Raw genomic sequence first — 16,256 nt, forward strand, 5'->3', positions numbered from 1 at the left:
CACTTGGAGCACAAGAACAGGCTGAATGTGTTTCTTGTTCTGTGTGCAAACAAGGACACTATTAAAACACAATGTTAATAATTGTGTATGATGACACTCTGGGTAAATACAGCGCATGTCCGCACAAGAAGCCTGCAGCAAAGCGAGGACACTTTAAAATGTGTTGCTAAATATTGACTTTTTTAACCCTCATTATTATTTTTTTCAGTGAACATTATTTTAAACAGAAGCATAAACAGAAACATGATCTCACCAGGAACACTGAGCTCAGAGCCACTGTTTGATTTACTCTGGCTGATGTTTGTTCCTCTAATAAGACCCTCCTGCTTTTAATCCTCAACACACCATTTGGGATTGCTGGCATGACTGTGTGCCTAAATACATTTTGTTTCATCTGTCGGTGTGCATGTTTGGATTCATGCGTGTGTGTGTGAGTAGGTTCACATGGAATTCATAACCGTCTCTGTCCTGGTTTTGAACTATCTTTGAAGCTCCAAAATTGTCTCATCCAGCTTGTGTCAGGTATCAATTCAATTGACACCATGCACTCCACTACTTGTGCTGTGAATTGAGCATACTTGCATGCTTGTTAGATGGAAACAGCTGTCAGGGGAGATAGCGAGAGTGACTCAGTCCGCTTTCCCCCACTTATCGTTTGCCTATTCCAGTCCCGCTCCTCTTATTTTGACCTCCAAGAAAGTCAAAGTATTCTGCTCTTTTTTACTTATTTTCTCTTTCTCGTCTTCACAGTGGGCGCGCACACACACACGGTGACTGATTTTTGGAGATGTTGTGGCCAGAGGTGTTCAGTGCACCTGTGGCACAGTTGGAATCAGGGCTGGATTAGGATGAATAAATTATTACGGTGTCTTGTGTGTAGTTTGCTAGTGAGAGTTGGTGCATTTTTCAAAGGTTCACCTGCAGATTCTCATTTATAGGGAAATTTAAGTCTCTCATAATGTTCTTTCATCCGTGCACTCGATCTTTGCAGTATCCCAGAGACACTTCCAACGTGCATTATTGTTGCTAGCAAACTAAACCTTGCAGGCTAAATCCTTATGATTTTTCCTGACTAAATGGCTTGAATTTGGAGCTGAGTATCTCAGTCATAGTCAAATCTGCAGCCAAATTGTAACTGAGTCCAGACTGCAGTGTCTGCTGCTGCACAGCACAGAATGGAGTTAGCCATAAGGCTGCCCTTATGGACAGCTTTTGCATCCAAAAGACCAATTTTATAGTGGGAAAAACAATTCACAGATCCATAAAGAGTTTAATAAATCCACAAAGTTCATGACGATATCTTTTTTGAATTGGTGTATGGATGCTCTTGCACCCTCAGCCCCAACATAAGGAGCATTTATTCAAAGACATAGGTTTAAAACAACTCCTCCTTAAATAATTATTATAATGCATTGTTGTAGAGCTGGGCAATATAGAAAAATATGTTATCACAATAAAATAGTTCATATCAGTCGGTATCGATTATTATCACGATAAATATCAAATCATTACTTTTAATTTCAATTTAAAGGCAGATTTTTGCCCCTGAGTGAAAGTTAAAGAAACAAGTCGGTTTGATAGCTTGTATCTGGATATAGTTCTTTGATAAACTTCTTGATTCCCTCATTTCTGACGCTGCTAACAAGAAGCAGGTCTTTTGTGAAAGATGTGATTTTTGTGAAGTTTTGGTTTGTAGATTCTTATTTTTCTCATGTTGAGATACTTTCCATAATTTGACTCAAATTTATCACAAAGATATATTAAATTGTTTACTGTGTGTCAGTTTATAGAGTATTGTTTTGAGTAGAGCACTCCCCTTTAAGGTTACTAAGGGTTACTGGTGGAGTGATATTGTTTCCCGCAGTGCAGTGAATGCATCATGGTTATTCGGTGTTCAGTTGTGATACGGTTGCGGTGGACATTAATGTGTTGGAGATGCACAGCAGAAATGTTCTCTGTGCTCTTCCTTTACCCACATCCTGAAAGTATATTAAATGTATTAAGTTAATAGTTAAGGCAGAGTTAACACAGTGTCAGACTAACGACTCTGCTTTAAGCTGGTAGGTTTTAAGTTTTCTTCATTGTCGCTGTCGCTTGTTTCAGCTGTGTTTACATTCCGCTCCGAACGTCTTTAAGCCTGCCTACCTCTTATCCTGTGACATGATTGGCTGTTCAATACTGTTTTCTTCTTCTTATGTCTAATGTTGGGTGGCAACTAGCGTTTAAGACACATAAGAGCCCCGCTCCCTCTCCAGTGGTTGGGGGGTGTAATTACAGGTTTATTTATATTGAATTTGTATTGAACATTTGTTATACTTATATTGAGAAAAATTATATCATGATAATTATGGTTATTGAATTATCGCCCAGCCCTACATTGTTGTAATATATCAAGTTGTACCTTTAATTTTGAATTGCAGCACTTTCTGTATTCTTTCTTTCCCAGGAGGTTGTGTATTTAATCTCCCCCTCTCTATTCTTCCCTGTTATCCTGTCTGCATGATAAAACAGCAACATGTATCAGCTGTAGATTAACATAACACGCTCTGAATCGCACTGCCCTCAAGTTTTTCGGTGGAGAATTGCTGCGTGACACGGAGACATCGACGCACAAGTATGTGGGGCTCATGTCTGCGTCAGCCCCTATGGGCGACGCAGACGTATAAATCAGCCTTTAGTGTCAAAAACAACAACATGATTGTCAGGAAAAGGAAGACGTCTCGCTCTACATGTAACAAACAAAACAACAGTGTAGCATCAGTGCTTCGTAGTTCTTATTCCACTCCACAGATGGAGCTTTAGAAAGTGAAATGGTTTCTCAGAGTGACAACATGCCTGGTTTCACCATGAAATCAGGATCACACTGGTAACAGATGGGAATTCTGTTGTGGTATGTTTTGTTATTTTTAGTTCATGATGGTTCATGCCTGTTTCCTCCACAGCCTTTGAATGCATATCTTTTTTTCTGAGTAAGAATATCTTTTAGATGTATTCAACACTGTCAACATACAATCACATGTGACTACTGCATTCTGTTTTGTCTTTTCTCGTACATTCTCAGCAGAACTAATGGATCTTTGGCTGTAGTGACTCTGTTATGAATGACTCATATTGTGTGAGTGGCAGCAGTAGGAAGCATGTTCTCTTCTCAAAGCTGAAATAATTGACAGCAAATCATCTGCCAGCTCTTCTAAATACAGAAACCTGTACTTGTGCTCACAGAAGGCTGAATCCAGGTCAAGTGATTATGGCATCATTGATTAAAATAGCATCCATGTCAAACAAATGGCATTCCCCCTGTTTCTTACATGATCTATGAAACGTGATTTCAGTAAGACAGAAAGGTTAAACCCAAAGCATTGTGCAATTTTCAGATTTAGAGACAGAAAGACAAGGGGAAAAATGGAGCCCAGAAGGTAGAAAACTACTTATCCATGCTGTTACACTGTTAGATGATCAGCGATGGACTAGGGGCTAGTTAATTGATTGGCCAATTAACCAGGCTGATTATTGGTAATTTTAAGTAATTGGCATTGGCCAATGCCTAAGCTCACAAGGCTGATTGAAAGCATAAACAATCAATATCTGCAGACAATGCAGGCGGTCTTGTTAGTGTGACTACTGTTGAGCACTAATATCATTAGATTTCCACATTCTGCCTGCTGCTTTAAGTTTCCTCCTTCATCATTGTCTTTTCTAAATGACACATTTTTTTCCACCCTAAATGACAGCATATCAAATCTAAAACAGTTACTGGCAGCTGTTTTTTTTTTATCTAAATCACTTCTGATGTGCAGTGTAGTATTTCTTCTTGAATTAATATGAGTCATGTTCTGAAATCTATAGTATAACCCAATGTATTTTTATATTCCATTGATTAATTAAAGACCCATTTTAAACTTGTTGCTTACTAAGATAACCATATAAATTTGATTGTAATTAGCAATGAATAATAGATGTCATCATTTAATTGTTGTTTTTTATCAAATGCAGTAAAACAACAACAGGACATCTGCATATTATATCAGCCATCAGTTGACTTGCTCTCTAATTGTCTGCATCGACCACTGAAAATCCAATATCGGTCGGCCACTATTTGTGATGGCACTACTTAGTACATATCACTGCCAAGGACTGCATTTTTAGAGTGTAATGTAACCAGTTTTAGTGTGTAACCAGTGTGTAACTGTTGCAACAACACAAGGGTCTTCGAGATGCCAGAATCACGGTCCTGAAACTGCAGACTGTGGCTCTGCAGATTTCCAATATTGGGCTTAGGAGCAACCTAGAGATAAGATTCCTATTTGTTCATTTTTTTTCATTATTTCTTACTCTGCTAAGTATCCTGCTGTAAAGCTTTCTCAACATGAGTAGACCGTAGTATGTAACTTCTGAGAGTACACAATATACAGCACTGCATGTAAGCATATAGAAGCAAACATCTATCCTCCCATACACATGTATTTACACTCACCTCCTCACACAGTCATGTCCAGCTATTGTGTATTTAAAGTGGCAACCTGCTGTTTTCCTTCCTCCTGGTCCCCTGTGCCTGTCAGGGGCCTCTGATTCTGTTGTTTAATGAGCACCGGCTCTCCTCAGGCTGGCTCCTAGTCTGCTCTGCTCCTATGTGTCTGCTGTTGCAGCGCTGACCAGAGTAGACACGCAGGTCTGTGTCCCAGGGCTAATTGCTGCAACTTGGCTGATAGTCTTTCTGTGCTCCACTCTCATTGACTCCCTGGACTCTAGGGGGATTCCCACAGGCACCCAAAGACAAACAAACCTGGGCGGACAATCGATAACGGATGCAAGAGTTACCGCTCAGCACAGCCGCTGATTAAGATTCCCTGGGAATGTGTGTGTGCGTGTATGTGAGCGTGAGTGTGTATTAAGGTGTTTGCTGATGGTCCCCACTCCGTCAGTGCTAACTGGAATCTTCAGCCTGTCCCTGAGTGCTTGTTTATGTGTTTTTGATTAAGAGCATGGTAGAGTTCAGAGGACTCCTCACAAAAACAGCACATTAATGCTCCTAGGTAATTATTCCCAAGATCTCAGGTTCACAGCAGGGTGAAGCCGTGCCTGTGCCTTAATGTGAGAACTGATGATGCACTGATACTGTAGACATAGACATAATATACAGCTTCTGTAAATTGGCTTTATTTTGGATTCTTCGGAGGGAAATTTCTCACATCTTTGCAACAAACACAATACAGCTTCTTAAATTCCCATACATCTGCCTAATTAATCTAACAATTTATTAATATAACACACACTTTACTTGAACACAATTTCACCCATTGCCCTACATTACAGCATACTAGAACATTTTTACATTAAATCAAATGACCATAAATCATCAAATAAAGACCTTTTTTTAAAGTTTGTGGCTGGCCCCATATTACGGCAGGTATCAAGCCCCTTACAAGTGAATAAAGGCGTACTGGCACAGCCTGTATGTGCAGGGTAGATGTAAAGCACAAGCCTGATTTAACCCCTGATTTTCATGAAAACGGTTATGTAAGAGTAACAGTAACAGACTTTATCAATCAATCAATCAATCTTTATTTGTATAGCACCACATTACAACAAACGTTATCTCAAGACGCTTTTACAAACATAGCAGGTCTAGACCATACTCTATGTTAAATTATTAACAAAGACCCAACACCAAGACAGGATAAGATCCAATCCCCTCTTACTGACAGGACTCAGTCTTATCTCATCTCAATCCATCATGAGCATTGCACCTCGCAATGTTTAGCTAGTAAAAGCGGCATGGAAAAACTTCCTTCTAACAGGCAGAAACCTCGAGCAGAACCAGACTCATGTTAGACAGTTAGATCTGCCTCCGCCAAGTTGGGGCTGGAAAGAGGAAAGAGGGATAAAGGAGAATAAGAGAGAGAGAGAGAGAGAGAGAGAGAGAGAGAGAGAGAGAGAGAGAGCGAGCGATGTTAGTGACGGATTGTAGTTGTAGTAGTAGTAGTAGTTGTTGCCGCTGGAGTCTGGCAAATTCGCAGCAGCTTCCTTTTATAAGGCAGAAACCTCGAGCAGAACCAGACCCATTTGCCTCGACTCAGTTGGTGTTGGAAAGAGGGATAGAGGAGAATAAGAGAGAGAGAGCGATGATAGTGACGGATAGTAGTAATAGTAGTAGTAGTAGTAGTAGTAGATGTTGCTGCTAGAGTCCGGCACGTCCGTATCAGCCGGAGTCTGGAATGTCCACAGCAGCAGGACGTATATGGCAGCAACTCAGAGGAACCTATGAGACAGTGGAGCACAGAATGGACACAGAATGAGATAGAAATAGATTAGTTGTTAGTTTTAATACAGCAGTTTATTCCACTTTATAATCAACACAACATTTAGTGAAGGTGGGTCCATGCATTTAGAACTGTTTAAATCATGAGTCCTGAAATATTTATGTAGTCACAAAAAATAAGGATATTAAGTTGCTATTAGTACTCAAAAGTCTATTCCGGTTGGTCTTCCTAAACTGCTGTGTATTGTTTTATGTTTTTGGCCAGGGTAGAGGCAGTTTGTTACATGAAGTGTCTGTCTATAGGGTTGCAAAGGGATGGAAAATTTCCAGTAAATTTCCAGAAAGTTTCCGGTAAATTTCCATGGGAAATTAAGCTGAAGAATTTTGGAAATATTCCAAATTGGAAGTTATGGGAATTGACTGTTAATTGAGGGTAATTTAATGGAAAGGTATCATATCCAAGCATAAGTATTTGTTTTGTTATAAGCAGACATCCCTCCAAAATAATACAATTAAAACAGATTGATTTGTGGGTAGAACTTAATCAAGTGTTAATTATTTTATTGAACAGTCAATTCTTTAATTGAAGAAAAATAACATGAATATTGAGTTAAATATAACTGATCCCTCTGACCCAACCCATTCGAAAATTAACAAAAATGCAATCCCAACAAAGTCCCATTCAAAATGTTAAATGAAAAGAGCCCCTCTCCCTCCAAAAAAGTCTGATTTAACATGCAAATAAACAGTGCATGTAGAGGGCATGGTCTCAATAGCCCTGCAGTAAGCAGTGTGCTATGTGCATGTGATTGAGGAATAGCATAGATATTCAACTGTACTTGCATGAAATCTGGTTGTTTTAGTGAGGATTATACTAAAATGTATTTTCCCCAACGATATTTAAGTTCCCTATTAAGAGCCAACCTTCAATTTAATACATTTGGGGTTATAAGTTAATTCCCGTGGAAAGTTTCCAACTTTGAAAATTCCCGGAATTTTGCAACCCTATCTATTAATGCCATTAATTGTGCCACTGGTTAGCAAGTGCTGCTGTTCCTCAGTGTCGTCTCTCCGCTTCCTCCATCCACTTGCTCTCCTCAGCGTCTCTCTGAGCTCATGTTTGCTTTTGTTCCCGTCTCTGGCCCGCCTGACTCACAATGATGATCTTGACCAAGCGCAGGGAAAGGTCAAGGTTGGCCCGCAAATTGCCTCAAAGCAATCAGCCTTGTCTCTCTGCGCTAACAGTGTGAGCCCTCTGTCTCTGTCGCCATCTTGCCATCTCTCCATCTCTCCATCTCTCCATCTTTTTTTCTTTCCTCCTCTGTGTTTACCCAGGGGGGGAATGTGTGTCAGGGAGGATTGGCAGCAGGAGAGGCGGGGGTGTGGGGGTTTCTGCCCTGCTTTGAAGTCTGGGCTCTGACCGGCGGCTGAGTGAGGGCCAGGGACTTGAAAGAAGGGAGCGTCGCTCACTGGGTGACATTTCAGTACAGACCAGCGTGACCTAGCAGGGTGCTTTTGTGTTCTGTGTGTGTGTGTGTATAAACGTAGCAATATGTGTGTGTAGAGAATGAGCGAGTGTCTCCTTGTGGCTTCAGCTGTCCTCAAGGACTGCCAGCTGCTGGGGGGTGTTTGCCTCTGCACCAAAGGGATTACCTTTCATTACATGAAAAACAGAATCACCCATTCAACCTCTAACCCCTCGCTCAACAATAGTGCCATTGGGATGCAGTGCTACAGCTGATACCCCTGTTATAAATACACACTTGGTAACTAGATCTAGTACACACAGAAACTGCATGAGCCCTGGCTATATGCAACATTTTATAGGATTTTCAGAACACACAAAGGCTCAAGGACGCCCTCCTTTGGGTCAGCTGTTCGTTCCAGCCCAGTGTTCTTGAGTGGTTTCACTATGATGGCTTCACACACATGAAAGGCTTCACTTTAATTTGTTGCACGGTACCCACAAACTCAGCCAAACAACATCAAAGCCTGCCCGTGGCCTGGAGCTGGACAAATGTCTTCATCTAACTGCCGGATTGTGTTTGTGTGTTTGTGTGCCTTTCTGTCTGTCCTGTAAATGGTGTAAACAGGTGTTAACATGTCAGCCCACAAGATGCCACATGCCACTGTGTCATGATCTCCTGAACAGCTGTCCCGTTGCCATTGTGCGTGGGTGTGAGTGAGTGTGAATATGTGGATGTATGTGTTTAGTGGGGAGGTTATAAATGGCTGCAAGAGGAGCCTTAGACTTACATATTGAGCAAAGCCAAGGACAAACAGAGACAGAGGGCAAAAAACAAAAGGGAGCTTTACGGCAATGAGTGATTTCCTACTGAATTCTCATCTGCCGTCTATCTCACTCTGTGTGTGTGTGTGTTTCTGTGCGTGTGTGTGTTCTTTTTATATTTTTATGCACATGTATGGGAGTGAACTTAAGTGAGCTTGAAGGTGATTTAGTGGACTGAAGGAGAATCCTCTCTTTAAGCAAAAAGTTCCTCCCTAAGAGTTAATGTCTCCATAAACAGCCGAGGGAAGGGGAAACAAATTCTATCCCTCGTCTCTCTTTTATGGTGTTCTCTCCTGCCTCTCTTTTGGGGGTTGACCAATCAGAATCAAGTATTTAACACAGGTAATAACAGCTAATAATGCCTGTATTAATAATATATTTCTGTCCCTAGGTGGAGATTGAGAAACTGGACTACCACCACCTCCTGCCTCTGTTCTTCGACGGCTTAAGCGAGACCGTTCATCCGTACAAGTTACTCGCCAGTCAAGGAGTCCATGACATGCTCGAGCACGGAGGCGCCCAGATCGAGCCTGTGATCCCTCAGCTCATCCTCCCAATCAAAAGTGAGTCTGTGAGGGTGTCTATACTCTCAGGGGTTACAAATCACAAGGAACACACAGCTCCTTTTCCCCTGGTGACCCTGTGCGTTGACGTTTTACCTTCACTGTGACCTCTTGACACTAATAGGATGGGGCTACATCTGAAGAAATACGACGCTAATGATGCTGATAGAATTTTCCCACAAGGTTTTAAAGATGTGAAGCTCATCGTTGTCATGTTCTGAAATGAGGAAGGCAGAGCGCCCAGAGATAAAGTGAGATCACTCAAGATCTGTCTTGAGATAACATTTTTAGTTCTAAATTTATCACAGCAGTTTTCAGAGGTTGAAGTACAGCAACTAGTCAATTAATTAAACTCCCCTACCCTCTTATTTATTGGCATGATCTTGTCAATGTTTTCTATAAATCACATATTTTCTGTGATTAATTGACAACCAAGTAATCTCCTCAGTTAGAGGAAGCGCAGCCCAGAAAAGTGTATTTGCATATCACTCTTTCATTATTTACTATTTTGTTGACAGCACCATTATATATTGATTGCTATTTACTGATCTCAGACATATCTAAAGCCTATTTTTCAAAGATTGCCAGCAGCTTAAAGTTTTATTAGCTGCAGCCTGTGATACAGCATGCGCTCAATGCACACACAAGTTGTTTAAATGAACAAAAGGTGTTGTGAAGTTGAAAATACATGGAATGTCGGATAACTTAACACAAGGTATCATGAAAAATATCCTACTTTGTGTTTTCTAAAACTTGACCTTGCGTGTAAACAGCTCAGTATAATCAATGTTAGTTAAAAGCAGCTGAACTTTAATGAAAATCAAATCAATATCTTACACTTAATAACACATTTTGAAGTATTTTAACATTGGCACTCCAATGAAACCAAAATAGAACAACATACTTCAGCAGGAATAGACTCACCTGTCTTACACTTTGCACTATAACAGATTCTAACATTACCATTCAACCATCCCTGTGACAAGTCCTAATTTGGTTTCGCAGTCACACTGTTCCTATTATTACATCAACCCTCAGGGCGAAGCGTCCTTGTTTTTGCATTTGCCGGAAGAAGTTGGTTCTAAAAGCATGCCTGATAATCTGCCATGTGCGATGTGGTGACATACCGTATTTAACTGTGTCATCGTGTTGGGCCTGCCCCTACCTTTACAGCCTGACACGTTTAAATGCGCACACACACTCTAGAGCTGGCAGATGGAGGTGGGCGGATAGGTCGTGTCCCAGGGTGGAGTGGTCTCCGGCTTCGGAAATAGACATCAGAATTTACAGTGAAGGGGACAGGAGAGGTTTCCTTTGTGACAAACACAAGAAGCATCAAGGTACAGAGGAGTTAGAAGAATGCAGAGTGCGGCTTTTGTTGGAAAATTACCCCCCCCCCCCCAACATAGACACACACAAACACAGACACACAGACACACACACACACACTCTGACACACACTGTCTTTTGTTTGGCGCCGCTGCCAAGTGGAGTGTCAGTTTCAAAGTGGGAGCCTTTAAGTGGCGCCTGGTGAGCCTGGGATAGTGTTCATGTCATGGACAGTTGGCTGGGTGTGTGTGCGTGTATGTGAAGTGTGTCCTGTGTTTATGTGTAGCTGTTGGACGTCTGTGGAGGCAGAGAGGCGGAACAGCCAACAATAGGCAGGGCTGTTGGGGACCCTGAGACACCGTGACAGACTCACCCTGGCACAAAGGCTGCCAACACACATACCCAACACTGCACCGAGCATACACTGCAATATCTTGAGACTCATTTATGTGCTTTGTCCAATAAGTAAACGGATACAGACAAAGTCTTCAGCCTGTATTTTGCCATATTTCTTCATGTTTTCTGGAAGCCTACGGATACCGACCAAATGTTGCAGTACCATTGGAAATTGTTGGGGCAGTGTCACATTGTAGCCAACAGTTCAGGCCAGACTGCCAAAGCACAACGCAGAAACTTTGGAAAATGGTGGAACTTTTTGAGAAAAGATCGTGCAAGTTGGTTAGAAACTATTACCATACATCATTTTTCTTTACCTGGCACGGGGACAGAATTCTCTGATACCTTTTCTAAGCCTCTTCCATTGTTATCCATGGTTTGATTCACGATTCATGAAATAATGCATTGAGTGAGAAGAAAACGCTCCACCTTAAAACGTCTGACAGCTGTCAGAGCCGTATGAGAGCTGCATGGTGGATTTATTTATTTGAGTCTAATTTCTGTATTAAAAATTAAAGGCAGCAGAGCATCCTTTGTCCATCATCCTGTGAGCCCCGCACTTTGACTCTAACCTGAACCTCCTCTGGTCTGGGGCCAACAGGCGTGACCTGCCATGTCTGCCTGGTGTCCTCCGTGCCCCTCTGAACCCGACTCCGCTCTGAATTCCAGGTGCAAGTAACGGGTGAATGTTTAGTGATGTCCTCTGCACACAGCGCTGAAGGGAGTAATCCACGTGCACGCTATCTGTCCCCATTTTAAGCATTTTGGAAGGTGGCCATCACTGATTATGTTTTGAAATTCATATCTCATCATGCTGGGAGGCTAAACTTGATTAAACTATTCATAAAGCATCATAACCTTCTGAAAACCTGTCAAAGTAGGAGCTGGGTTACACTCGTCCGTCATCAGTGTTGAAGCGTTCTCCCGATGTTTTTGAGCATTCTGGATCCGACTGTTTTCTCCGTGCCGCTGTCAATCAGTAAACGTGATGTGTGGCGTTTGGGTGCTACTTCACGGCACGGTCATGAACAAATGTTGGTATGTAAGAGTGTAGACTCTGAATATAACTTTTTTCTCAAGCAGTTGAAAGGGAAACCTCAACTTAAATTATGAGCAATATGGTTATTTATATTTTGTATTTTTACCGCCGGACATTTTGGCCGATGATATCTTTATATGCCGGACAACTGTGCGCGAAACCGGCTAACAGCTGGTAAATAACGGCTAACGTAAACCCTGGTGTGATGTCATCCATCTGTTTCTGAAGCACTGTTTTGAAGCCAATAGGCGGCGGGTGCCATACTGTAAATGCTGAACTCAACCCAACTGCTGTCGAGCGTGTGTGAGGTAAAGAGACAAAGAGGCGGGCTTTGAGTCTCCTCGTCAGCGACAGTGTTCCCGCCTGTCAGTCAAGTCAGCTGTGCCTCTCATTAAGGAAAATTCGGAATCTTAATATCTTCTAAACTGCTGCGTAATTAGAAAATTCACCCCCGTACATTGTGTGTGATAGAGAAATGAGCTATTCAGACAAATTTTGGCTGCATGTGTTAATGTGTATGTGGTTTCCGGTTCTTCCGTAGCCATGATCAAGTGGACACTGCAGGTACTGCAGTTTTTGACACTTCCCCATTGGCTGCTTGGTTTGTTTGTAGAAGCTTTTGATTCTTCCTATGTGGTGTAGCTTTTGACTCTGGGTTGGAGTTAATAAATAAACACTGTGTTGATACTTAATGCAATATGTTTGCATGATTGGATAGTTTGAATAGTTTAAGTCTATAAGGCTGCATGATTAATGGACATGTAATTGTTTTCACAATATGAGCATTTGCAATAAGCTCAGTGCAGATAACTGCCTCATTTGTAAAGACAAAGGAAAAAAATATTGCAAAAGGAGAAACGCTTTCTTTCTGGGCATTTATAAAATGTAGTTATCAGATCAAGTTTACCTTTCAGGAGGGCTATGTTGCAAATGCGGCTGTGGCTCTGTGATTGGGTTGGTCATGTCTCAATCGGAAGGTTTTGGGGTTTGATCCGAGGTCTTTCTGTCCACATGCCGAAGTGTCTTTAGCCAAGACATTTAATCCCAAACTGCTCCTGGTGCTGTGCCATGAATGGAAATAGTTAATACTGAAGGGCTCTACATAGCAGCCTTTGTCATCAGTGTGTGAATGTGGTGTGAATGGGTGAACGTGACATGTAATGTAAATGACCATGGAGTGGTTAGAAGACTAGAGAAAGCGCTTTATAAACACATTGTAAACACAAGTACTCTAAAAGTTGATCAACTTGAGACAAACAGAGACTAGGTTTTTGGTATACATGCACATGTTTTGGTGTATTTACCGCTATTCTGTCTTCACAGTATTAAACAGCGATGTTGCATTTGCACTTTTTCCTCATCTCCTGCATGCCAAGCGTTCATTTAAATATTAAAAGTCCGGTCCCTTTTTCACGAGCCCTGACTTTACATACGATATGTTAATACACAGAGTGACCAGGCCACTTGCTAACTTAGGCAGTAGTTTATGAATTCAAACCTCTCAGCACTTTTTGTCATTTGCTTGTGGGAGGCCAGAGCAAAGGTGATGGTTATGCTCCTCATGAAAACACACTCTTTGCACTGATAATGGAATTTTAAATGGCCTGCTCCTTATTAACTTCTTGGTTTATTAAAAATCAGGTCTGTTTCTCCATCCACAAGGCAAAGCCGCCAGTCCGTGTCTCTGTTGCAGATTAATTACTTTTCCATGGAGCAGGGAAGAAGAAGGGATGGCGGGAAGAGGAAGAAAGTAAAAAGCCGTCTGCAGTCTAAAATGGCAAGATATATATTTTTCTCCTCTGACGTTAATACATCTTCAATGTGGCTGGCAGGCTCTTATCTGCAGAGCGACTGAGTCACGTCAGACCCTGGTGAATTTTGATGATGACTGCAGGTCACCCAATGAGAATACACAATGAAGAAGGCTCTGGCTGACATTTTACTCGAAGGCCCTGTCCTCAGTGACTTAAAGACTTAACTTTTTCCTAATACACACCCTGTGCCCTTCATCCCATGTTAGAAACTGCCGTATATGTGGGAGAAAAACAGGAAACACTCAACTATAGCTAAGGATACTAAACATTTAAAGCTGGGGTTGGTAGTCAGATTTAGATACACTATTTTTTATACTGGTTAAAATGATCTCTATGTCCCGATGGCAATCAATACATAATATGTTCTTTAAAAAGAGCGAAAAAAAGCTTCTATTGACAGCCGGAGTAAACCTGGGAGAACACCAACCAATCCCCGTTTTTGGGGTCCAAAATATGAAACCAACGGATTGGAGCAGCAGTAGCTCAGTCCATAAGGACTTGACTTGGGAACCGAAGGGTTGTCGGTTCGAGTCCCAGTATGGATGAAGTTTGGCAAGTGGACTAGTGGCTGGAGAGGTTCACTTGCCTGGGCACTGCCAAGGTGCCCTTGAGCAAGGCACCAAACCCCCCAACTGCTTGGGGTGCGCTGGTTGATGGCAGCATCCTCACTGTGACATCTCTCCCTAAGTGCATGTCCACTGCACGTGTGTGCATTGTATGTATATACCAAAAACTGTGCGTGTAGCATGACCGAAAAATAACACGAGTGGAAAAAATTGAATTTCCCCCTGGGGATTAATAAAGTACATTCTTCTTCTTCTTCTAGACGGAGTTCTGAGGAAATGCTACATTCAAATTCATGCTAGAGTTCCGTGACTGCCAACCCTAGCCTTAAGTCATTTTAGTAACTTTTAGAAGCTGTTTTATTTACTCAAACTGCGTTTTTTTGTAAGAAACTATCTGTAAAATATGTTTAAAGCTGGCTGGGCATAAATATAGCAAATTGTTTAATTTAAAAAAGCAGTATTTCTGTAAGTAAGGACAGAAAAAAAAGTCTTGTTCAGCTAAAGGGTACCACGGTGACTTAGGAAGAAAGGTTAAAATGTAAATATAAAGCGCTGTGGTTTGGGGTTTTCTGGCTCCTTAAATAGGGAGGAGGATTCAGAGCCATGCCTCCATTGAGCCTCAGCTGATTGGCATAACATTTGTTCAGCTTTGAATCAAAATGAGACTTTCATTATAAGAAGATCCTCAGTTACGCCTCAGCCCGGGAACATCTTCTTCTGATCTGAACGGTATATTTATACAATTCACAGCTAAACTCTCCAACGTGCCACCCTGCCTGCCACATTTCACAGGAAACGGAATATAAGGTCACCATTGTTTTGTATTCACATTGAATATAAAACAGCTCCTTGCATGAATAGATTATTACTTTATTCAGATTTGTCCCAACACAGGTTTTATACGAGCATTAATACATCAGACCCTCGGCTGCTGTCCCCTCTCTCTCTCTCTTTTAATTTTTCCTTTTCTCTCATTTTTTTTTCTCAGCAAGGCGAGAGTGCCGATGAATAATTGAACAGTCCCGCGGTCCAAATGTCACAGCAGGGAAAATTGTTTGCGGTGGCTGGTAATTAGAATTTCATTGTTTGTTATGTAGGTTTGAAATTCCTGTCATTCCACATTCCACCTTATCTCAGCGATGGCAGATATCTCAGTGCTCGTCTGTCCGGGGACACACACCATGGCAGAGATGGAGAGATGGCACGGAGCACAATGCTTTTGCTCATTCAGCATCGTCTCCACTGCTGGTCTTCTATGTAGGCCTCACACACAAAACACTCTCTGTCACTGACGAAGACAGTATTTGGAAAAATTGTCAGACACTCAAATGGGTACAAAACAATAGACCTTGTTCAAACGGTCATTTTCTCAGTCTCATGTTTTCTGCATGAATGCGCTTTGATGAACCCTTCTTCTTTTACCTATCAGCCTCTTCTTGTTTGTGTGACTCCTCTCCATTGTATGACTCCATTCTTATTTTAATGCTGCCATGTTTAGCACTGCCTGTGCTCGTGACTGAGGCTGACATTTCCTCTCATTGCTTTTAATGTGTGTGTGTGTGTGTGTGTGTGTGTGTGTGTGTGTGTGTGACTGTGACAGCTTTGTATTTGCATATGAGCTGTTTTAACACAGGCAATGGATGATGCATTATGTTAGTCTCTGAGTGCTCTTACTGTCATACACAATATTTTCAGGCTGTTGCTGTCTTTTTCTTTCACTCAGTCTTCTCTGTCTGTTTAAATATAGTGCCGGGGAGGAGAGGTATTGTTAGGATGTCACTGAAATTCTCCGTCACACTGACACTGCTTATGCTTTGTTACGTCACCCGTGTTTTTTAACAACTTCTAATACTTTATTTGCTCGACACAAACAGATAAGAGGGGTTCTTTTCTCCCCCTGAAGTGGTTTCTCTGCTACACCATCCCACTCACCAAACATCATCTTGCTTATTACATGCCACTTACTTGATAAGTCAGTCATTTTACACCAAATGTTGATA

The 16,256-nt window shown here is 41.6% G+C and overlaps 1 protein-coding gene across 1 annotated transcript in view; it reads left to right on the plus strand.

Annotated features, from left to right (window-relative positions):
* The window catches only part of pacrg (PARK2 co-regulated), a 156,582-nt gene that overhangs the window by 65,983 nt on the left and 74,343 nt on the right, over positions 1-16,256 (plus strand). The window contains exon 3 of the mRNA XM_034674309.1: positions 8,941-9,112. Within this exon, the coding sequence (XP_034530200.1) occupies positions 8,941-9,112 (172 nt within the window). The remainder of the gene's footprint in view (positions 1-8,940; positions 9,113-16,256) is intronic.

The sequence above is a fragment of the Notolabrus celidotus genome, chromosome 22, assembly GCF_009762535.1.
Source record: "Notolabrus celidotus isolate fNotCel1 chromosome 22, fNotCel1.pri, whole genome shotgun sequence".
In the NCBI taxonomy this organism is placed as follows: domain Eukaryota; kingdom Metazoa; phylum Chordata; class Actinopteri; order Labriformes; family Labridae; genus Notolabrus; species Notolabrus celidotus.